Below are 24,191 nucleotides of genomic sequence, written 5' to 3'. Positions count from 1 at the left end.
TTCTTTATTTGCCCCATGCAGTCAAACAAGTCTTTAGGTATTTAGAAGGATTTTGATTCAGTTATGGGGTATTAATCTCCTCGTTTGACACTGTACGCTACTCTAATATGAAAAATGTAAGTCATATATATTCATATTACATATTTACATTATATTTTTTACTTTGTGTATATATTTTCTTCCCATGTCGCTTATTTTTATAAAGGAGGTTTTAAAAAAAAAAAAAGAAAATAAAAATTGAGGAAATCTGAAAAACAAACGTATGCAACAAGAGAGCAAAGAAATCACATGTGAGCCAAACATTAGTGTAACATGCATGTGTGTGTGCGCCGTACGCAACAGAGCGCGCACGCAGTGTGAATAAGCACGGTGTCTGCCGAACAGGCTCGTTGCGTTTCGAGTGGAGTGAGGTTCCCCAAAGCTGGACTTTTTTGCTATTCATCGCCCGGGGCTGGAGGGAGGGTGGTGATGGGAGGTTCGGCTCTTTTTGGAGGATCGGTACCGGACCAGTGACTCAATCGCGACACGGAGATGGAGGAGGTGGAGGATGATGAGGGGGGGGGGCGGGGCCGCGGTCACGTGGCGCCCCTCGTCGCCTATAAACAGCGTCCGCTGCGGCTCGTGGGAGCGTCACGCACCGCGTCTCGAGACCCACCGAGTGGCTGTTTGTCGGTATCGGACGGAACGAACCAACACGGGATCAAAAAAAAAACAAAAAAAAGAAAAGAAAACTTTGTTGCTGATTTTGACGTACTTGTACTGCGACGAGAGCATGTCTCCCGCGTACTTCCTGCCGTGCTGATCTCACGCTGTGCTGAGGCTTCCGTGGGGCCAACGCACACAGTCCAGGCGCAGCGCGTGGAGTTGGTACGGTCCGTCGGAAATTCTCGCCGCGTCCAGCGGCGCCCGTAGCACTTGTAGCCGTTCCCCCCGCTCGACCCGGCGGGGTGGTCGATCCGCAGGCGGCGCCATGGACCGCGGTGGGTGTCAGCTAAGTGGGGGCGGCGGGGGCGGCGGGGACGGCGGACCCGAGTCCGGGATGATCACCCTGGAGGACCTCGAGTCCTTCGCGGAGGACCAGGTCCCGGACTCCGGCAACGGGAGCCTGGAAGACGAGACGGGGACCATGGAGGAGGAGGAGGGGCGGCTGCTGCACTACTGGCAAGACGTGGCCCGGGGACACCAGGTGGAGGTGCCTCAAGGTAGAAATAACACTGTTAAAAGTCTTTTGTTTTCCTCCCTCCTAGCACCATGTGCAGATATTTTATTTATTTATTGATTTGTGTGTGTGTGTGTGTGTGTGTACACAAACATGCACAATTGCCTGTTTTTCACAGTGTTGATGTTGATACAAAGGTTTGTTGTTTTTTTAAGGTTTATTGTATATTGCATTTTTCAATTCTTTATAGTTAATACTGTATTATTATTATTGCCTATTATTTTGATGTGAACTGCTGTTAACACGGCAATGAACAAGGAATTGGTCTAAAACTAACATTTGTGTGTTCTGAGATAATATTTGGGTACGCCAGCTCAAAAGCAACTAGACATACTTCTCGGATTTCACACGCATGAAACTAAAATAATACAAAACCGATGAACGGTGAAGCCACGGAACTAAAGGGTCCTCTGTTAACACCCTGCAACTATTGATCAACCGCACGCTCAGCAAATTCCAAGTGCCTAAAGGACACATCATGTTTAAAAAGTCGGCGGGAATCAGCACTCAATTCAAAACAACACCTGATAACGCGATGGTAGCCCATGTTGAAGTTAGATGAACGTTGGCTTAAAGTTAACATGAATAGTAGTTGCTGTTTCTGTGGGGCCGGGCAATGTTTAGTTATAATGTTGATGTTGTGATATGGGAGCTGACTACCTATTGCGATATAGTTAAATATCGCCTTTTCTTGCTCTCGGGGGCTGCATTATAGTCAAGAAATGCAATTTTCGGAACTCTGTGGACTGTTCCAATCTACGCCTCCATCTGCTCGGTTATAATATCCACAGTAAATCATTTTTTCAAATGTTTCCTATGAAAGCCGCAATAATTTCTCAAGAGTTATCAGTCAAAAATTTTGTGATATTTGATTTTTGTCGATGTCGCCCGTCTTGTCAGGTGTTAGTTTTGTCAGTGCCTATCAGACATGTAACATTCCAGAGAAGCTCTGTGAAATTGTTGAGATGGATTAAGTGCTGCAAGTTACTCATTCTGTTATTGATGCAGGCAAGGGCATGGATAAGAGAAGGGCTAAGGAGTCAAACAAGGGCTCCAGAATAGGGACGTTCACAATTAAGTGTGTGTGTGCGTGTGCACACCGGAGTTTATCTGTTACGTAACATCCGGCTTATTCGATCAAGGAGGATGGCAAAAAGTTAAAATATTTAACTTGCGTCTAGAGGGGTTGGGAATAATCCTCTATGGCGAACCAGCTCAGCAAGTCTTGCCTCAAACTTCCTAATTTTGAAGTGAGTAGAAGCGCTCCCTCGCTCCAAGTCACAAAATCTCGGACAAACGCGATGTTGCGTAGCTTCACAGCGCCATGGTGCCACCGCCTGGTGACATTAGCTTTTATATTATCAATTCATTGACAATTGTTTAAGGTTAACAACGATCTATTAAGGAAAATTACATTTTGCATCCCTACTCCAGACTAACTTTTTCCACTAGTAGCACTGGTGCTCCCTGCTGAATAGCACAACATTTAGGAGTGCCACTGAAATGGACATGCAACACCACACATTCATAATTTTCCCATTTTAACTGTAGTACTGATAGATGCTTTTGTACTAAATAGACAATTTACAGAAATAACAATGTGCTGTTTTATTTAAAACGAAAAACTCAAAGTGAAGTAGTGCTTTAGCAGAAAATCATTTGTCATTAAAAAGTTTATTTTTTTTATTGGTTTAAAGAGATTAATGAACTAAACCAATTTGTCCTTAATTACTTTCCATATACTTTTCACATGTTAACAAATAACTGACATTTTGTATGAGCGGGAGTTACCGGCCGTGAAAACCTTTACGAGCTGCCTCTTTTATCTGATGGGATTGGCTACGCGGCCATAATGTGACATTGACAAGCGATGCTGCTGTTTGGCTTCGAGTCGCACGGGTGAGGAAAGCAGCAGCGCGCTCCAAATGATAATGTTTAGTGAAGGCACGTGTGGCTGTTTTGGAGCACCCAAGGGCAATTATTTTAATCAGCAGCTTGTGCGTGCATGTAGCAGTACAAAGCTCTACAATGAAATAATATTCAACCCATTTAAATTATTTAAAAAAATCAATATGTGGCGTCAATGTTGATCTTGTGGACACTGCGAAAGCCTCAGCTCTCCACATCACTCTCTCTCACTCACACACCATATGTTGCTCCCTCCTAGTGTTTCACATGATATAGGATGGTGATTAGAAAAAAAATAAATAAAGCGGTCGGCATATGTCTCCAGAAATGGTCGTAAAATCCTTCTAAATGGTCGCACTCTGCAGCCCTGAGTTAAACCAACGAATATTAAATTCTAAGAATAACTGTCCACTCACCTTTTAATTTTCAATCCCTTGTGAATAAGAAAATAGGTTGGGTCATATTTGACTTTGCTCTTGGAAGCACTATTCTAATCCTCACATTGGGATTACGCTTCTAAAAAATAAACATCGAAAATGCTGTCACTGTGTGCGCAAATTCAGTGGGTTGGCAAAACTTTTATTTTGAAGCTAGCAACTACATATTCATAGGTAGAGTTAACTGACAGTATAATTAATATTTAATTACAACCATAAGATTACTAGTTTCAACAGCATACCTGGACACAACCTAATATTAACTATTAATATTATAGATATAAAAACAAAATCTATAAAGCCTTCGTTTTAATGACAGATGGTCATTTCGCCAATGTTGCGCTCTAGAGGGTAAGGTTGGAGGATTGCAGGAATTATTTTTTATTTTTTTCTCCGTTACTGGGTGTCTGGTCGGATTTAGGCTTTGGAAATAAGGGATTGGTGGTCTGCAGCCTCCTGACTGACTCAAACAGGAAGCAGGACCCATCTTCAGTTTCTTGCCCAGTCTTTTCATGGAGGGAGATGACTGTTAGGACCAATATAAGTGCTACACAATTATTATCTTTTGCTATACACCCATATAAGTTAGTGTTTGGGCCCCCTTTGTTTGTAAATGTATTTATGTATACTTGTGTGACCTACATGCAGGGCAACAGAAATGTGGACAGGACGCAGAGTTGGAGTGCCTGTATCCCTTTGCAGGGGGGGAAAAAACAGCCCCCTGTGGTGTCTAGGTCTGAAGCATGCAGCTGTCCTCCGACAAAACCTCTACATATGTACATATTTGTATTTGAAAATAGCCCATTTAGTAAGTCTGTGCTAGAGTGCTTTCAACATCAACACAAAATTTCAAATAACGTCAGTAAACCGTGTTTATTTTTCTTTAAATAAATGATCATGTCCATAATTCAATCTCACTTCCGTTTGAGCCAGTACTACCCTAAATTTGTCATGTATCCTTCTGCCACGCTAAAGGTATATTTCATAGTTGGTTTTTTTGTTGTTTTCTTTTAAATATGGGTTTCCTATCATTAATTGAATAAAACTGCTGAGTACAGAAGCCCACATATTGTAGTACTAAACAGAATAACCAGGTGGTTCTGATCAGCAGATGTTATTGCCTTTTGAGTTCCATGCACTCATGTCATTTGTGGCTTAGCTTTTATGAGCAAAATAAAATGCAAGAGTTAAAGCTCAGGTTTCAATTATATTATAAGTTATTTATGGCAGACTACTCTAAAACTAATTCTACTTTATTTTTTATTTTTTACTGGATAACTGCAAGACTTTGTTTAACTTAAAGTGTATGCAGAGATCATAGGACATATTGTGAGACAGTCTAAACAAGATCAACATGTGGTCCTGGGACTCTTAAACAAGTAATAAGCAGAAATTACAGATTGTTTTATATTTTAACACAATAATAAAAGCATTAGTGGTATTTCAGACAACTTATTATCAAACTGTTTTGTTCAAAAAGATTTAAATCACTGTTGTTTCCAATACTCCTCCTCTCTCTACGACAACATCGACGCGTCTGGGACACCTCACCACGTAGCAGGTGAAGCCGATAGAAAAACCCCTTACGCTGTGCTGAGGCGTCTGGTGTACTTCAGAGGGATTAGCCTGGCAACATGGACTACACTAACCTTGTTTACTGTAATTGGGCTGGGGTAAGACTGCCTGTAGATTACGTTTGTTTTCTTCTGCTCTTGAAATAAGTCCCAACGTAAACAAGCCCTTCAGCAACCATATCATTTCAATCGTCCAGTTCAGATTCTTTGACTACTAAGTACCAAGATTGTAGTCTAGTGACATGGAAGGACATGCGATGTGAAGTAAGGCAAATGAACTCAAACACGTCATGTTTCAACTTCTTTGCTGATTCATACAAAAGGAAAACTCACACGGTTCTCATTTTCCATGACTCATTGACAAGAGAAGTCTGATATAACATGGTTTCCTCAGATTTAGGGGTTCTTTGCCAAATTTCCAAGAACCGTGCGTTGTATAAGAAACGTGCATTTCGATTCTACTTATCGGTGCCTAACTTTTGCATATTTTAGTCGCACTACAGATTGCCGTGCAGCAGCAACATAAGGTGACGAATTTCCAACGTCGGGCCCAAATATGACCGTCGGGAACGACGAATGAGTGTCTTTACCCCTGCGCGGTAGCAGACGGCAATGTTGTAATAATCCATCCAATGAGTAATTTCCTGAAGCGCCACATTCCCGTTTGTTAATATTGCTCCCACGTGCACATAACGTAAAGCACCGCAGTGTAAAATATTGCTGTAAAGCTTCTGCTACTGATTTGCGACATAGCGATAGAAACGGTATCTTGGACCATGACTGACCGCCACAAACGCATGAATGTTTGGCTTTAATTCACAAAATGTTGATATATTTTTTACTTATGTTTTTCCATTATTTATTTAATTGTTTTTGTTTGTAATTGTTCATTCAGTAAGTCATCATTAGTTGTCATTAGTAGTCGAGCCAAGTGCATCACCATCTTCATCAACAAAGCCTTCAAAAGAACAAGTAACGTTGGTTAGGTCAATGTTTTTGTGCTTGTTTGTTTTGTGATGTGATGCATGAAGAGGTGAAGATCCCACAGCCTGTTTAGATTTCCATGCACTCGTAGCTTTAGAAAAGTTTATGTAAACTAGGGATGCCACAGAGGGAGGAATTTTCCCCACCGGTTAAACTTGTGACTGAGACCGGTATTAGCGGTTATACTGGACATTTTACAATTGCAGGGTGGAGTGTCCCCGTTATGCACAGGCGCTAATTACGCATGGAGGGAAACAGGTCCCGATCTCGACCTGGTCTAAATTCTTCTTTAGCCTCTTCTTTCCTCCTGTGATAAGTGGAATCTGACTTTGCAGGCTGTGCTGCAACTCCACTGTGCGAGCACAAAGGAGACACTTTCACTTCAGTTTTGTAGCATCCGACTAAGTATTGGTGAGTAACCTGCAGTATTATTGTTATTATTATTATTATTATTATTATTATTATTATTATTATTATAATAATAATAATAATAATAATAATAATAATAATAATAATAATAATAATAATAAATTATTATTATTATTACACATAAGTATAAAAAAAAATGTCTGTGCAGGGGCGCAAAAATGAACTAAATGGGTTATTTCTATAAAAAAGCTGAAAAGCGGTGGGCAAGTAAGGTAATCTGTGAATGCCCACCTTGTAACACCGGTAACCGGTGCAACCCTAATGTACACACACCGGAGGCGTGCATGGAAGCACATACACACAGCACTGTGAACATCTAACAAGTCCCGGGAGTCTATTTTCAAGGAACTAAAAGGTTTGCAATTCTCCCAGTATTTTTATGGGTCATATTGTCCGAGATGGTCGCCATATTGGGGCCGTCAAGATCTGCCGATAAACAAACAGTGTGTGCTGAGGGGTGTCGACTGCAGCTCGCTGGCTCCAAACCGGCTTTCGTGAAATTTGGTTCGGAGTTGGGCGGCTCCAGAGGGTGCGCTGCACCGCATCCCTCAATGCACACCGCACCACCCCCACCTCACACTAGGGCTGCAGGAACGAAAATTCGAATAGAATTTGAATATTACAAAAAAAAAAAAAGTTCAATTAATTTTATCCAGTTTGTTGCACAGTGAACGCATAATAGATAAAGATATTCCCGCTAATTGTGTGCGGCGTCGGCGTAGACACACGGGCGACTTTCCCTCTCCCCTGGTTTCTCATTGTGTGTACAAAAGAGAGTGCGCCTTTGACCAGAATGTCCAGCAATTCCACAGATGTGCGATGAAAGTGGGAAATTAACCCGAACATCACTGACTGAATGTCCTCTAGTTTGGAGGTTCCCAACCACGGGCTCCTGGACCATGCTGGGCTGCGTAGATTTGCCACCGGACTGTGAGAACGTGGGCACGATTTTTTTTTTTTTCAGGGCGATCTGTGATCTGCTCCAGAGCAGCAGCAGCAGGAAGCAGAGGAAATGAAATACATCTAGAGTTCATATTTGCTTTGTTTGGAGAATATATCGCTCCGATCTGAGCTGCAGGTAGGAATTTGCCTTTTACTACCAGTGTTCCCCTCTGGCAAAAATAACCAATATCGTTTTTTCTGCGCTTATTTTGGTGAGTAACGTCAAGTTTTGCTAAAGCTCTTAACTGTTTAGGTATGTTGTGTAAATATTCTCATATTTGTTATTTATAATTTTTAATATTCAAATAAAAGTTAGTATCAAGAAACAAGTTTTTCCTTCCGAATCAAGTCTCTATAGTCTAACAATGGCATAGCTGTTGGTGCTGGAAAAAAAAGTTGTGAATGAATCGTATCGTGACCTCGGAATCGAAAGTCAAATCATGGATTTGGAGAACCCACCCCCCCCCCCCCCCCCACTCATCTGTGGAATGTTTGCTGGAACAACAAGCCCGATCCATGGGATCAGGCTTGCAACTTACAGGACTTAAAGGATCTGCTGCTAATGTCTTTGTGCCAGATACCACAGGACACCTTCAGAGCTCTTGTGGAGTCCATGCCTCGACGGGTCAGAGCTGTGTTGGCGGCACGAGGTGGAGCTTCACAAAAACAGTGGTTATAGGGGGCGTGCCTGTCTGCGTGCTTGCACTTGGTCGTTTGTTGTTGTTTGCAGCTCAAGATTTAAAGAAAATGGTGGCTGAAATAAAATGCTGCTAGTACTTGACCAATCAGAAATGCTGAGCACTGTAAGCCCCACCTCCAAACTTCTGTACCTTTTTTAAACAGTACTACCCCCTGAGCAGCGGCTTTTTTGGTTTTTGGAACTTTGTCCCCGGAACTCAATTTATACTCTGGTCCCTGTGGTTGAAATGCACTGAGTTCCTCTAAAGGTTCTCCAGTGGAAAGTTCCTGCAACGTGGAAACGTGGTCTTGGTGGGCTTTGGGGCCAAGTTAACTCAACACCAACTCATTTTAACACACACACACACACACACGAGCATGACTTTTACTGAACTCCAAATGACACATTGTTCTCCTCTGCAAGGCCCTTTACAAGATGTAAGGCTCTATTTGGATCCGCCTCACATAGTTGACACTAACATAATTTCAGAATGTTTAACACTACATATTGCACCACGGCTACAGTCATTTCATAAGCCCCTTTCCCACATTGAATTTGTAACATCACCGGATAAAAATAGCCTTTACGGAGAAGTTTTGTCTGGTCTGTTCCACATGACTGTTCCAGTTACATTATGTAATATTTGCGCGAGACTAGGCAACAGAATGTTTTTTTTAGGCCGTCTCTCCACCCCACGCATGCTGACTGAGGGACAGAGCCTGCGTCTCCGGACGCAATTACCCTAAATAAGTGGGTAATCATTTTAAACCGTTCCTACACTCTCTGCCTCTGGAGAATGAACGTTCTCCACCCGTTCTACCTCTCCCTGTCTACCAGCTCCCACCCCAGCGCCACGCTGCGTGGCATTGGGCACAGCACCCCTATCTGTAAAAGGCATGTCTAGGGTCCGAGTGGCATTTTTAAGAAGAAAAAGAAGAAAATGTAAGAACCTAAAGACCTGTCTCCGTAGAGACAGGATGTGTTTCAGTTTGTCATCTTTGCAGACGAGCTCCATGGTTCTGACTGAGTTGCCTTTTTAAGAAACAATTTTTTTTTTTTAAGATTTATGTGAATATTTGTTAAAAAAAACAAAACACTGTGTGCTTTATTTGGATTCGGTTCCACCTCTACTTAATGGAAATGTTATTTCTTCCATTGCCACATACTTCCATTCACAGCTGTTCCGGCAATTTGCCGGAAATCATACTACTTCAAGAATGGGAAGACTTACGGAACGACTTTTACGGAACATTGACTGGCTCCAATTCCCACGTGATGCCAATAGGAAACATTGCCGTGCAGAAGAGCATTTATGTATTTGCAATCAAACTATATGCACTGGCATGTTGAATAGGCTTTAATGCAGCCGGCCCATGTTTGCGCTCCCTCTCTTTCCTGCTTTACGTTCAACAATGTTCAGAGAGCCTCTGTGGTTCAGTAAGAAATACATTGAGATTAGCCAGGAAAACACCACCTCCAATTAACTTCTATAAAATGATGTATAAGACAGGTTACTTGTATCCCAAAATATGTTAGTCTGTGCCCTTATGCCATTCAGTCACAAAACCGTTTAAAACGCATGCTCAAGCAGCAGCCTGACATTGAATCATAACTCAGTATGTATGTGCCACGGACAGTTCACTCCAGTTTAGCCCTGTTAATACCAGTCTATACCTGGCCCTGGGCAGCTTGAGCCTCTTGTCCTTCCATCAGCCCTAATAAACATCACTCTCCTTGGCATGCTGGCACGGCGCCCTGTCCTTCTGCCCGCTTTCTTACGCAACACTGCCTGCCCACAGAAGTGATTGCACTGGAGGATGTTTGGTGGAGGTTGCAGAAACAAGTCTGTACTAGTCCTGCAAGAACATGCATGTTGGTGTGTATGAGAGGCCAGAAAAATCAATTAATGAGTGAGATGGAACAAGAACTGTATGTGGCCACTTTTGAAAGCATACATATACCAAATAACAAGCGTTATTTGTATGTTGACAGATATGGCGGAACCCATCCAGCAGCTAACCACCAACAACCACGGACAAAGTGACCGAGAGCGAGTCCCTTTCTCCCTGCTCACACACAAGGAGAAGGCAAGTGTCGAATTCATCCCAGAGCCACACCAGACATGCAGGTGTGATGAACGTCTTCAACATCACACGCACAATGAAGACTTAGTGTAACATTTACATTCATGAACTCGGAACGATTTAAGATGTTTCCGTGAGGAACAAATAGCGGCAACAACACATTTTCTTCAACCCGATGGAAATCTGACGTTGGTTACCAGTCATGTCAACTCAGTGTGACGGTGCAGGTCATAATGTCAAGCTGTAAGAGCAGTGTCGGGGCAGATTATTATTATTATTTTTTGTGTATTTGTAGACAAACCTCTTGTATGCAATTGTTATCAACAGCCAAATCAACAATTCAGCAATTGCTTTATCAACAGTTAAAGCAAAAAAATTATGCTTAAAAGGTGACGATACGAAAAGCTCCAGTCGCACACAGGACACAGCGTCACTCTGCGGCAGGCATCTTATTTTCAACAAGGCCAGGGCAATCCTACACCCATCACAATAAGCCAGCTAATCTCCTTAGGGGAGTGTATTAAGGAATAATTGTTTTTCCGCAAGGTCGCTAGTTAATTATAATTTTGTCTATTTCATGTATTGTTTCGGCCCTGTGATAGACTGGCGACCTGTCCAGGGTGTACCCCGCCTCTCACCCAATGACAGCTGGGATTGGCTCCAGCCCCCCCGCGACTCCACGAGGATAAGCGGTATAGATAATGGATGGATGTGTTGTTCCACTGGTGGAGCACACTAGAACAGAAACAAGGCCTAAAATAGTGGTGGTGACATGATGCAACCAAAACCAAGAATTTGAGGTTGGTCCAAACACCGTCTGTCTGAGTGTTTTGTACGCAGGGGTCAAAAATAGTGCAGATTTACTCATCCCTGTTTTGACAGCAACTATCGAACACTATCGTCAACCTGATCCCACGTTTTGAGGGCATTCTAATCAATCCTCTAAGGCAGGGGTGCCCACTCTTTTTCGGCTTGCGAGCTACTTTTAAAATGACCAGGTCAAAATGATCTACCGTCATTAAAAAATGCCAAATATATTTATTTATATGTATATACTGAGTATACATCATATATACAATATATGTTGGCGTACCTTGCATCCCTGCATGAACCCTTACGGCACAATAGCATTAAATACATTTATGGTGACTACCTTACTCTAATGACTTGCACTGAATGGAGCACAGTAGCTGCTGATAGCCAGCCTCCACCAGGCTTCCAAATGATCATCCGTCATCCGGAACACTATTTCGACTCAATAATCTTCATGTGGGAAAAGGCTGACTCACATAAATAAGTAGAGCCGAATAATGCCGTCAAGGAGGTAGCACATTTCCTCATGTTTGGGTAATTTTCCTCTGTGAGTAAGTTCCAAAACAGTCCATGAGCCCTGGACTTGAGCTGAATGTCAGCCTGTAGTGTCAACATCTCATCCTCCACTGCAGATGAGTTCAGGTGAAACAGTGTTGCAATTTTTGATGCGAGTGAATCAACCTCAATATCTTCCCTGAATGGGAAGCACATAAATGTAGCGATTGGCTTGAGTAAAGCACCTTGAAACCGTTCGTCAAAGTCTGACAGACAGTTTTCAATCTGCTCTGTGTAGCGCGCACTGTCGGGGCGCTCCTCGCACCCCTCCCCTCCCTGCCTTCCCTTGGGTCTCCAGCTTTGACGCAAGGTTTTGAAAGTTCCCCAAATCATGGCGCTGCAGCTTTGAGGACAGATGTTGCACCACTGAACTGAACTGATCATGTTGACCATGGTTTTGTCTTTTCCTTGCAGATTTTTATTTTATTTATTTAATTATTTTTGAATGGTTTGCGATCTACCCGCACTACCATCGCGATCGACGTATTGGGCACCCCTGCTCCAAGGTCACAAAGACGTCCAATCAATAAACATCCATTTTTATTATTGTTTATTTTTTTTGTGCAACAGTCACACACCAGAAGCTAATTGAGGTAACACACACATTCACTCTCTGTTCATGCTTTTCCAGTGTGGCGAGTTGCTTTACGAGAAACGGCACTATGAGAAGGCTCACTGGGCGTGCATTACGGTGCAAGAAGATACCTATGAACAAAGCATCTGTTACGGTTTTATGAGGCTGATGAGGTACATCTGCCAGCAGAACTCCTTGGGTAAGTCTACCACTGGCACGCAATTGCCACATGCTGTACTGCTTACTTTCCTTTCACTCGAGTCAGTCATTAAGATTTAAAAAAAAAAAAAACATTCCCTCCCGTCAAACCTCAGGCGACTACCTGGGAATGACGCTGCCCATCTTGACCATCGTGCGTACGGACGAGAACCAATCTGTGATCTCCCGCAACGTCACCGTGGCATATTACCTCCCCACTCAACACCAGGCCCAGCCCCCGCAGCCTCTGGACAGTGAGATCGTCATCGAGGTCTGGCCCGCCACTGTGGCCTACACAAGGTTAGTAGAGGATCAAACTAAAACAGGCCATGTCTGTTTAATGTTTCACTCATGAGTACTGAAGTATATTCCGCCTTATTCCCATCATCTTCCCCTCTCTTCTCAGGCCGTTCACTGGACCCACCAACGAGATTACCGTCATAGGTCAGATCAGTACTATGGCTGGGGTCCTGGCCTCCCCCGGTGTCTGCGTCAATGACTCTTTCATTGTGGCGGGCTACACCAACCCCGCTCACAGCAACCGCCAGAATGAAATCTGGTTCCTGGAGCGACGCTGAGAAGCCACCACCTCAAGACTCTCGTACCTTTACTGTGCTCTACCGAGCTCTGCTTAGCTATAGGCTTATGTCACCACCACAATCCCCGCCCTTTTACTACTGTGGAACACACTCCAGAACAGTAGAGGCTTCACTCCTGCCACAAGACGTGGCCCTTAACCTTGCCCGTCATTGAGTTGTCATAATTGTAATTGACTCATCCTGAGGGCTCTCAGCCCGGTCATCTCTGGGCCAGTTTAAGCTTGGAACAGTGCAGGATTCAGCCTTTGCTGTTGCTATGTCTAGGTTCTCCATGGACACAACGCCTTCTACCCTTCTCCTTTCTGTCTGTGAGGTAGATGCATTTTTTGTTATTATGTGGGGTATGCGTCCATAAATGAGGCTATGTAAGTTGTCACCTTCATTGATTTGCTGTCCTTGTCTCCAGTGACACACATAATGCTCTTAAGGTGTTGTGAAAGATGTGTAGATGATGATTGGTGGTTGATTTTCACTATTTGGCACCAGTTTAAAAAAAAAAAAAAAAAAAAAAAATGCTCACTTAGGTTCGTTTCAACTGGAATGTATACCTGATATAAGCTGCTGTAAACACAGCCAGAACAAAGATGGGAGATGAGTGTGAGGGGCTCTGCAGCCTGCATGGCAGCCACATAAACACCGTCTCTGGATTAGGATTTGTCATAAGACGGTCACTGACCGGGTGAGAAAGAGGAACAGCTTGAACAGGCAAATGCAAAATGTTAAGAGCCAACAAAAAACTCAGTGCTTGCTTTTCTGAAAGGCCAAGACACAGGAAGCAGGCGAAAAAAAAAAATAACTCATAACAACCCACCACAAAAAGTCAGTTATTTTAATTGCTGTTTGACAATCGAAAATACGCCATTTTGCATACATAGTTTTTATTTTTTTTGGTTTTAAGTCAAGGCAGTCCTCAGATCTCGTTCACAAAGCAGAACACCATTTACCTCCTTCCCTCGCTCCATTCACTACTCTGCATCAGTGTTTGAGTATATGTGCACTACTGGCTACCTACTACCTGCAAAGTACCACTACCGCTGAGTAGAACCAAAAAAAAAAAATTGCTATAACTACAGATGTCAGAATTTTTGTTTCCGTTAAACAGTATCACTATCACCGGTTGCGATAGTCGTAATAATAGTAATATTATTTACAGATATTATATGAATGTATTTTCTTGATCTTTATAATATTTTGTAATCAAACAAACCAATGAGTAATACAGAAACAGGTTAATATTAGCTATTTTGTCAGGTATAATCTATATGTGGGGTTTAACAGAGACCACTGCTTACTTTGCGGCAGTACCTTTGAAGCAAAGAGAATGTAAATGAAATAAATGGATCTATGGAAGCTCAAACAGCACTATGCCAAATTGTCACTGTGTGAAGAAACGCTCGTAATGTCGTAAAAAGAAAAACCGCAAAACTGTAACCAGCAAGTCCGACCAGACTATCCCTTACTGATGTATGTATAGAGGTTTCTTATTTTATAGTTATTGAATGTTTCAGGATAAAATGTAAATTCATGAGATGTCATGAGACCTTCCTCTATTTCCAACACTACCTTTTACAAGGGAAAAAAAATAATCACTTCACAGGAACAGGTCTGGCTTTTCATAACAGAGCCGGGATATGCACTTGATTAACTGATCTGTACGTGTTAAAATAAATCAGGAAAATTAAGTCATTCAGGATTGAGCAATGAAGATGTAATTTAGTCATTTGGGAGAAAATCAAGATGTTGAGTTCCAAAGACTTGGACACAACAGATATGATGTTGTACAGAGACGAGATGAAATGGTGTTTAATTTGTTTCTTTTCCACGTCTCTTTTGTAAAAATCTGGTTATTTTGGAATATCCAGCTCGGATGTTTTTTTTTTTTTGTCCCCTCCATTTATATTTGCTTCTGTTTATGTGTTTTGCAAACGTGTTCTAGACAGGTAATATTCAATATAATGCAAAAACAAATGTGGCTTTCAATAAAAGGATGTGCTTTTTTCCTTTCTTCTGAAGAATGTGGAATTTCAATCGTTGAGGTGAATGAATGGGAAATGAATGCTTGAAAAGTGATGACGATACAAAAAGCTCCAGTCGCACACCGGACCCAGCGTCACTCTGCGTCAGGCATCTTTTTTTCAACAAGGCCAGGGCAATCCTACACCAATCACAAGCCAGCTAATCTCCTTGGGGGAGCGTATTAAGGCCTAGTTGGTTTTCCGCAAGGTCGCTAGTTAATTATAATTTGGTTTTTAGTGCATTGTTCCACTGGCGGAGCACACTAGAACAGAAACAAGGCCTAAAAGAGTGGTGGTGACATGATGCAACCAAAACCAAGAATTTGAAGTTGGTACAAACAAAAAAATAAAAAGTTAGTATAAACACAGTCTGTCTGAATGTTTTGTACAAAGGGGTCAAAAAATAGTGCAGATCTACTTTTCCCTGTTTTGACAGCAACAATTGAACACTATTGTCTTGGGCTGTCCTTCAATAGGCGACCAAACGTTAGTCGACGAGAAGAGTCTTAGTCGACTTAGTCTTTCATTGGTCGGTTAGTCGCAGGAAAAATAACTCCGTTCAGGAGCTGCCCTTGACAAAATTAACCTTAAAAACGTACAGTATATGGCTGGACCCATGTATGCAACGCTAGAAGGCTTTTCATTTGAAACAAATTTTTAACAAAATTAAATGTTCAGTCTCCTTGCTGTTTTTTCCGACACATGCAGAACAATAATTACAGCTTTCGATGAGCAGCTTTTGTCGGAAATTAACAGGCGGCTCACTTCATGCATGGCGCCGCATGAAGTCGACTGGGCTAAAAAGTCAGAAGAAATATTGTGTATATTATAAAAAATATTGTGTATATAATAATAAATATTGCGTACAATATAAAAACAATTGTGTATATTATTTAAAAAAAAAAGTGTATAATAAAAAATAATATATTAGGTACATTATATTGCGTACGTTGTAAAAAATATTGTGTAAATTGTAAGAGCCATTTATAACTTTAATCACATTCTTCAATAACCAAATCAATCATATTTCAAATGCCCCGACGGCGGCTGTGCGCCCGAGCCCCGGGTACCTGGGGACTGGGAAGGCGCAGCGACAGGGTTGCCAGGTCCGTTGGACAGGTCCACATTTTTTCCGTGAAATTGGGCTACTTTTGAAGTGATGCGATAGCAATGGTGGCAATGCTGTTGGACTTTGAAAGCAATATATGTGATTTGGAAGGGGCATATTTTGAGTTCTGGTATTGGGCTGGTTTTACTGGTCGTTTGGGCTGGTTTTGTTACAGGCCTGGAAATCCTGCTGAGCGAGTTTAGCGAGTCCGTGGCGTGAGGGGTAATCGACACATAGGGAAAACGATCTTCCACACGCCGCATATCAGTGCAAATTATGTCAATGTGTAATTTAAATCTGCACATTAATAAAATAAAAATAGAGCCCAAGAAAACTAACCGATGTAATGGTTTACCGGTGTAATTAACAGGCGTAACGCTTGTAAATTACATTTATGTTTTAAAGGCTGGTTATTAGGTTTTGTATTTATCTTTAATGTAGCACAGTGTTAACAATGTTAGTTTTAACAATCTTTCTCAGCACTGGAACTCAAACCATTTTCTGATGCCCTAAAGACATATAGCAATGGAAAAAAAATGAAGAGACCACTCCAATTTCTTTCCAATCTCTACATGTATGGCAGCCATTCCATTCCAGTGTCTGTTGGAATTCCAACACCGGCACACCTCATTCTACTTAGTGAGGTACTGACTAGGTGATCACCCTAACCGAACAAAGTCAAGCAGCAGACATTGGAGACAACAAAGCTACAGACCGGCAGAGAGTAAAATCGACTCCCCACTGACCGGGAATGACCGCCAGCTCATTAGAATGTCACTCAACACCCGTAGGATGACATCAAGTGACCTACAAAAACAATGGCAAACGGCAGCTGGCTGAAGTCTGTGGCGGGGACGGTTCGATACAGCCTCCGAGGGGCAGGGCTGAAGTCGTGCAAAGCTAGAAACAAGCCATTCATCAATGAGGAGCAAAGAAGAGCCAGGCTGCGGTTTGCAAAAGACTGTAAAGATTGGACCGTGGAGGACTGGAGTAAGGTCACCTTCTCTGATGAATACAATCTTCAGCTTTGCCCAACACCCGGTCGTCTAATGGTTAGACGGAGACCTGGAGAGGCCGACAAGCCACAGTGTCTCGCACCCACTGTGAGACTTGGTGGAGGATCGGTGATGATCTGGGGGTACTTCAGCAGGGCTGGAATCGGAAGGATTTGTCTCTTTGAAGGACGCATGAATCAAGCCACTTACAAGGTTTTCCTAGAAGAACACTTGCTTCCTTCTGCTCTGACAAGTTCCCCAACTCTGAGGATTGTTTTTTGTTTTTTTTCCCCAGCAGGGCAATGCTCCATGCCACATAGCCAGGTCAATCAGGGTGTAGATGGAGGACCCCCGGACCAAGACCCTGTCATGTCCAGCCCAATCTCCAGACCTGAACCCCATTGTAAACCTCTGGAATGTGATCAAGAGGAAGATGGATGGTCACAAGCCATTAAACAAAGACGAGCTGCTTGAATTGTTGCGCCAGGAGTGGCATTAAGTCACCCAACAGCAATGTGAAAGACTGGTGGAGAACATGCCAGGATGCATGAAAGCTGTGATTAATAATGAGGGTTATTCCACCAAATATTGATATCTAAACTCTTTCTATATTAAAACCGTGTATTGTGTTGTTTAAAAATGAATATGAACTTGTTTTCTATGCATTATTCGAGGTCTGAAAACACTGCTTCTTTTTTGTTATTTTAACCAGTTTTCATTTTCTGCCAATAAATGCTCTAAATGCAATATTTTGATTTGGGATTTTGAAGAAATGCTGTCAGTAATTTATAGAATAAAACAAAAATGTTTATTTTACTCAAACACATACCTTTATGAAGTAAAACCAGAGAAACTGATAGTTTTGCAGTGGTCTATTAATTTTTTCCAAAGCTGTATATTTAAACAATTAAATTGATATCGTAAATGTGCACCGATGAGTTGACTCATCCTGCTGACGACTAATAGTCGGATTAGGAAAATCTTAAATTGGGGGCCTACTGTCATCAACCTGATCCCAGATTTTTAGGGCATTGTAATCTATCCTCTATCCCCTAAGGTCACAAAGACGTCCAATAAGATGTTACAACATCCAATTTTATTACATGTTTTTTTTTTATTTCATGTAACTATTACACACACAAAATCTTGAATCACACAAGAAGCAAATCAAGGTCTTGTGTGCGCGCGACACACACACACACACACACACACACACACACACACACCGTGCTTTTCCAGTTTTTTATGTAACAGTCACACAAGAGAAGCTAATTGAGGTAACACACACATTCACTCTCTGTTCGTGCTTTTCCAGTGTGGCGAATTGCTTTACGAGAAACGGCACTATGAGAAGGCTCACTGGGCGTGCATCACGATGCAAGAAGATACCTATGAACAAAGCATCTGTTACGGTTTTATGAGGCTGATGAGGTACATCTGCCAGCAGAACTCCTTGGGTAAGTCTACCACTGGCACGCAATTGCCACATGCTGTACTGCTTACTTTCCTTTCACTTGAGTCAGTCATTAAGATTTTTCAAAAAAAAACATTCCCTCCCGTCAAACCTCAGGCGACTACCTGGGAATGACGCTGCCCATCTTGACCATCGTGTGCATGGACGAGAACCAATCTGTGATCTCCCGCAACGTCACCGTGGCATATTACCTCCCCACTCAACACCAGGCCCAGCCCCCGCAGCCTCTGGACAGTGAGATCGTCATCGAGGTCTGGCCCGCCACTGTGGCCTACACAAGGTTAGTAGAGGATCAAACCAAAACAGGCCATGTCTGTTTAATGTTTCACTCATGAGTACTGAAGTATATTACGCCTTATTCCCATCATCTTCCCCTCTCTTCTCAGGCCGTTCACTGGACCCACCAACGAAATTACCGTCATAGATCAGATCAGTACTATGGCTGGGGTCCTGGCTTCCTGTCTGCGTCAACGACTCTTTCATTGTGGCGGGCTACACCAACCGCCAGAATGAAATCTGGTTCCTGGAGCGACGCTAAGAAGCCACCACCTCAGGACTCTCGTACCTTTGCTGTTCTCTACCGAGCTCTGCTTAGCTATAGGCTTACAGTTGGTACACTTACAGCTCATTGAAACAATGCTTGATTCCTCCTGAAAACCAACAAAATGAAATTAAAAAGCATGATGAAAAGCTTGATGAAATTAAAAGCCATTTTCTCATGTATACCGGCATGCCTTTGGTATGCCATAGAGTAAAGCAAAGAAACTGTGAAAAGAGATCAATTATTTCTAAAGAGATCAATTATATTCTAAAATGGCCTGGACAGATTTGTTGGTACCCCTTAGAAAAGATTGTAAGTAATTGGATCATAGTGATATTTCAAACTAACGGTTTCCTTTTATTGGTATCACAGCTGTCTTCAATCTTATCTTCAGTCATTCAGCCTATTTAAATGGAGAAACGTAGTCACTCTGCTGTTTGGTATCATCGTGTGCAACACACTGAACATGGACCAGAGAAAGCAAAGGAGAGAGTTGTCTGAGGAGATCAGAAAATTGTCGCAAATATGATTAAGAAGTTTAAGGTCCATGGGACTGTAGCTAACCTCCCTGGACGCGGCCGCAAGAAGAAAATCGACCCCATATTGAACAGAAGGATAGTGCAAATGGTAGAAAAAGAGCCAAGGACAACTTCCAAAGAGGTACAAGCTGAACTCCAAGGTCAAGGTACATCAGTGTCTGATCGCACCATACGTCACTTTTTGAGTGACAGTGGGCTCCATGGAAGAAGATCTAGGAGGACTCCACTTTTGAAAGAAAAACATAAAAAAGCAAGACTGGAATTTGCTAAAATGCATGTTGACAAGCCACAATGCTTCTGGGAGAATGTCCTTTGGACAGATGAGTCTAAACTGGAGCTTTTTGGCAAGTCACATCAGCTCTATGTTCACAGACGGAAAAATTAAGCTTTCAAAGAAAAAAACACCATACCTACTGTGAAACATGGAGGAGGCTCGGTTATGTTTCGGGGCTACTTTGCTGCGTCTGGCACAGGGTGCCTTGAATCTGTGCAGGACACAATGACAACTCAATACTATCAAGGCATTCTGGAGCGAGATGTACTGCCCAGTGTCAGAAAGCTGTCTCAGTCGCAGGTCATGGGTCCTCCAACAGGATAATGACCCAAAACACACAGCTAAAAGCACACAAGAATGGATAGGAACAGAACTTTGGACTATTCTGAAGTGGCCTTCTATGAGCCCTTATCTGAATCCTATGGAACATCTATGGAAAGAGCTGAAACATGCAGTCTGGAAAAGGCACCCTTCAAACCTGAGACAGCTGGAGCAGTTTGCTCAGGAAGAGTGGGCCCGAAGAAATCGCTTGATTGCAGTGATTGCCTCTAAAGGTTGTCCAACAAAATAATAGGTTAAGGGTACCGACAAATTAGTCAGGGCCATTGTAGAATAAAATTGATCTCTTTTGCAATCATTTATCTCTTTTCTCAGTTTCTTTGCTTTACTCTATGACATACCAAAGGCATGCAGATTTACATGAGAAAATTGCTTTTCATTTCACCACTTTTCAGGAGGAATGAAGCATTATTTCAATGAGCTGTAAGTGTACCAACAAATTTGTCCATGTCTATACATGTCACCACCCCCCGCACTTTTACGACTGTCGAGCCATCTCTGCCCAACGCACTCCAGAACAGTAGAGGCTTCACTCCTGCCACAAGACGTGGCCCTTAACCTTGCCCGTCATTGAGTTGTCATAATTGTAATTGACTCATCCTGAGGGCTCTCAGCCCGGTCATCTCTGGGCCAGTTTAAGCTTGGAACAGTGCAGGATTCAGCCTTTGCTGTTGCTATGTCTAGGTTCTCCCTGGACACAACGCCTTCTACCCTTCTCCTTTCTGTCTGTGAGGTAGAGGCATTTTTTGTTATTATGTGGGGTATGCGTCCATAAATGAGGTTATGTAAGTTGTCACCTTCATTGATTTGCTGTCCTTGTCTCCAGTGACACACATAATGCTCTTCAGGTGTTGTGAAAGATGTGTAGATGATGATTGGTGGTTGATTTTCACTATTTGGCACCAGTTAAAAAGAAAAACAAGCAAAAAAGAAAAAAGCTCACTTATGTTCGTTTCGACTGGAATGTATACCTGCATGGCAGCCACATAAACACCGTCTCTGGATTAGGATTTGTCATAAAACGGTCACTGACCGGGTGAGAAAGAGGAACAGCTTGAACAGGCAAATGCAAAATGTTAAGAGACGCTAAACCAACAAAACACTCCGTGCTTTCTTTTCTGAAAAGCCAAGACACAGGAAGCAGGTGATAACAAAAATAACTCATTACAACACACCACAAAAAGTCAGTAATATTGCTCTAACTAGAGATATATTTGTCAGATATATATATATATTTTTTAAATAAATGAATTATTTTTGATTTGGTTGAAAACATTACCAATATCACCGGTTTCAATAGTCTATTTTTTACAGATATTATATGAAACAATGTATTTTTTTTTAAATATTCCCAATATTTTGTAATGAAAACCAACCAATGAGTAATACAGAAACAAAAGCTAAAATGTAAATTCATGAGATGTCGTGAGACCCTCCTCTATTTCCAACACTACCTTTTACAAAAAATAAAAATAAAAATCCCTTCACAGGAACAGGTCTGGCATTTGATAACAGAGCCGGGATATGCACTTAGATAAACTGATCTGTACGTGTTAAAAGAAATATGGAAAATTAAGTCATTCAGGATTGAGCAATGAGGATGTAATTTACTCATTTGGGAGGAATTCAAGATGTTGAGTTCCAAAGACTTGGATACAGAAGATATGATGTTGTACAGAGACGAGATGAAACGCTGTTTAATTTGTTTCCACGTCTCCTTTGTAAAAACCTGGTTATTTGAAAACATCCAGCCTGGAAGTTTTTTTTCCTCGTCATTTATATTTGCTTCTGTTTGTGTTTTGCAAACGTGTGCTTGAGTGAACGAATGGGAAATTAATGCAACAGACATGTGACTCCGCCTGTTTGAGCTTCACATAAAATCCTCCTCTGAATAAGAAAACCGCAGCACTCGTCTCACTTTGAACACCTCTTTTTGAAGCCGTGACAGAGTTCATCGTGCCATGCTTTGCTGATATGAAATATGGTAGATGTGGCATAAGAAGATCACAGGTGCATACAGGGCTGTCATGATCACGGCATTTTAGCTGCCACCTCGTGTGATCCTTGCAACATAAGATTTGGGTATTTGCCTCAAACCAACTGATGGAAATGCAGATCATTTCTCAGAAAGATTGCAATCAGCTCAAATAATTGGAATGAGACTATTTTTTAATAATAGTGAAAGCTCTAGATGGCATTCTGACACCATTTTTCTAAAGTGCCACAACAGAAAATGGCTTCGGATGACACAATAGCAGAACAGCTACTCAATGGCTGTTGCATGGGAGTGAGAGGAGTAACAGAAAATAAATAATACCGCACATCATCTCAAAGATTTGGCCATCATAACATCAGCTCTGAATTTCTTGAATTTATGTATTCATTTATTCCCACGTGCATCGTTGAAACGTGCTTGGGACAAATAATGAGGGAAGTACAACCCCACTGGATTAGAATTACTAATGAACATCTATAGTCTACTTACTGCATACACATGAATCCCGCTCCTTTATGAAATAAATACACTGCATTCAAAGAGGGGTGACTCCCACACTTGCTCTTCTGAAATGTATATCCCACTCTTCCCACAAAAGGAAAATAACTGGGGCTCGGTTACAACGGCGAAGCATCACACACTAATGTAGAATATGTCCATATATTCTACCGTATAATATACAGTATATTAGTCTCAGGGGAATGTTAAACAACAGGCTGACGGGGGTTTTGAAACCCATATTAAAAGCCTGAAATAAACAATTCAAATAAGAGTCAATAATTTGATTTTCCAGACATCAAATTGTCTTATTTGTTATAAATAATAATAACAAATCTTTATCCAAATAAGTGTTAAATGGCATAAAAGACCACAAACAAGGATTTACCGATTTGGGGAAACAACTTACAGTATTCTTTATGACAGAAAGATAGAAAAATATTAAACGCCACACTCCTCCTAGGTAATTTGTTCCTTTTCTCCTTGTTTGCTTGTAGAGAACAAAATCTAGGTTAAGCATTATTAATAGAAAACACCACAGTCCAGGGATGACTCACCCTGTTCATTCCATCAGAACAGCGTGTGGCCCTTCTTCACCCCCCTCCTATGGTATATTTCGTTAAGAATATTTCAGGAAGATGGAATGCACAAATTGGGAAAGTACCCTTTTGCAAAGGAGCACAAAGAAAACAATTGACACAGAAGCCTGACACAGCGGAGACATTCCAACTGTCCAGCCAGTTGAGACGGATTAGTCTGAGGTGGAGCTGCAGAACCTACAGTTGCGTACGGATGCAGCATAATGTTCGTGTAATGACCCAACACCCACAAAGAGCCAGCCTAGGGACGGGTAGTAATCCAGAGCAATTAATATGTCTAAAGGACAAACCCCAGAGCAAATACAGGATGCTGTTTTCCACTGAAACGCTATCAATCCAATAATAACCGAGCAAGGATTACCTTGTAAACAGTGAAAAAGACAGTGCTGTTGAAATAAAGATTGCAACAGTAAGGATGCAGAGGATGGGGAAAAAGAAGGGGGGGGGGGTGTAATTTGATGCCGTTGCTTCATTCACCACAAGGTGGAGCCAAAGCACCGTTATGTTCCAGGTCGTGAGCCCAAAGCATGAAGCAAAGGAGGGTTTTTTTGTGGATATGTATGTGTGAATGTGTTCGTGATTATATTTTTGTGACACAACAAAAAAAAAAAAAAAAAAAAAGAAGATGAAAAGTAAAAACCCTGATGTGCAATTTGTCAAGATATGTGCAATACACTTAGTACTCTGGTTCCTATTTATGGTGGGGTTTTTTTCTATATATTTTATATTGTTTATAGCGCTTACCTTGATATGCTTTCTATCTTCTGCTGTCCCCTTTTTGCTGCTGGAACAATGTACATTTCCCTGGTGTGGGACTA

At 41.9% G+C, this 24,191-nt stretch overlaps 2 protein-coding genes and 1 pseudogene across 3 annotated transcripts in view; 2 read left to right on the top strand and 1 right to left on the bottom strand.

Annotated features, from left to right (window-relative positions):
* The window catches only part of fancm (FA complementation group M), a gene marked incomplete at its 5' end in the record, with an annotated part of 51,960 nt that overhangs the window by 25,216 nt on the left and 2,553 nt on the right, over window positions 1-24,191 (bottom strand). The gene's annotated exons all lie outside the window — the stretch shown is intronic.
* LOC307238989 (heme-binding protein 2-like) lies at window positions 659-15,300 on the top strand. Its single transcript, XM_080012171.1, has 5 exons — window positions 659-1,202; window positions 10,165-10,259; window positions 12,256-12,397; window positions 12,513-12,696; window positions 12,803-15,300. Exons 1-5 carry the CDS (start codon window positions 971-973, stop codon window positions 12,972-12,974), a joined length of 825 nt encoding a protein of 274 aa, XP_079868297.1. The 5' UTR covers window positions 659-970; the 3' UTR covers window positions 12,975-15,300.
* LOC307239311 (heme-binding protein 2-like) lies at window positions 17,454-19,125 on the top strand (annotated as a pseudogene). The gene is made up of 4 exons: window positions 17,454-17,516; window positions 18,429-18,570; window positions 18,684-18,867; window positions 18,974-19,125. The product of its transcript is annotated as a heme-binding protein 2-like (transcript).

Source organism: Zeus faber (assembly GCF_960531495.2).
Source record: "Zeus faber genome assembly, chromosome: 13".
Lineage (NCBI taxonomy): Eukaryota > Metazoa > Chordata > Actinopteri > Zeiformes > Zeidae > Zeus > Zeus faber.
This window is presented reverse-complemented; position numbering and strand designations above follow the sequence as displayed.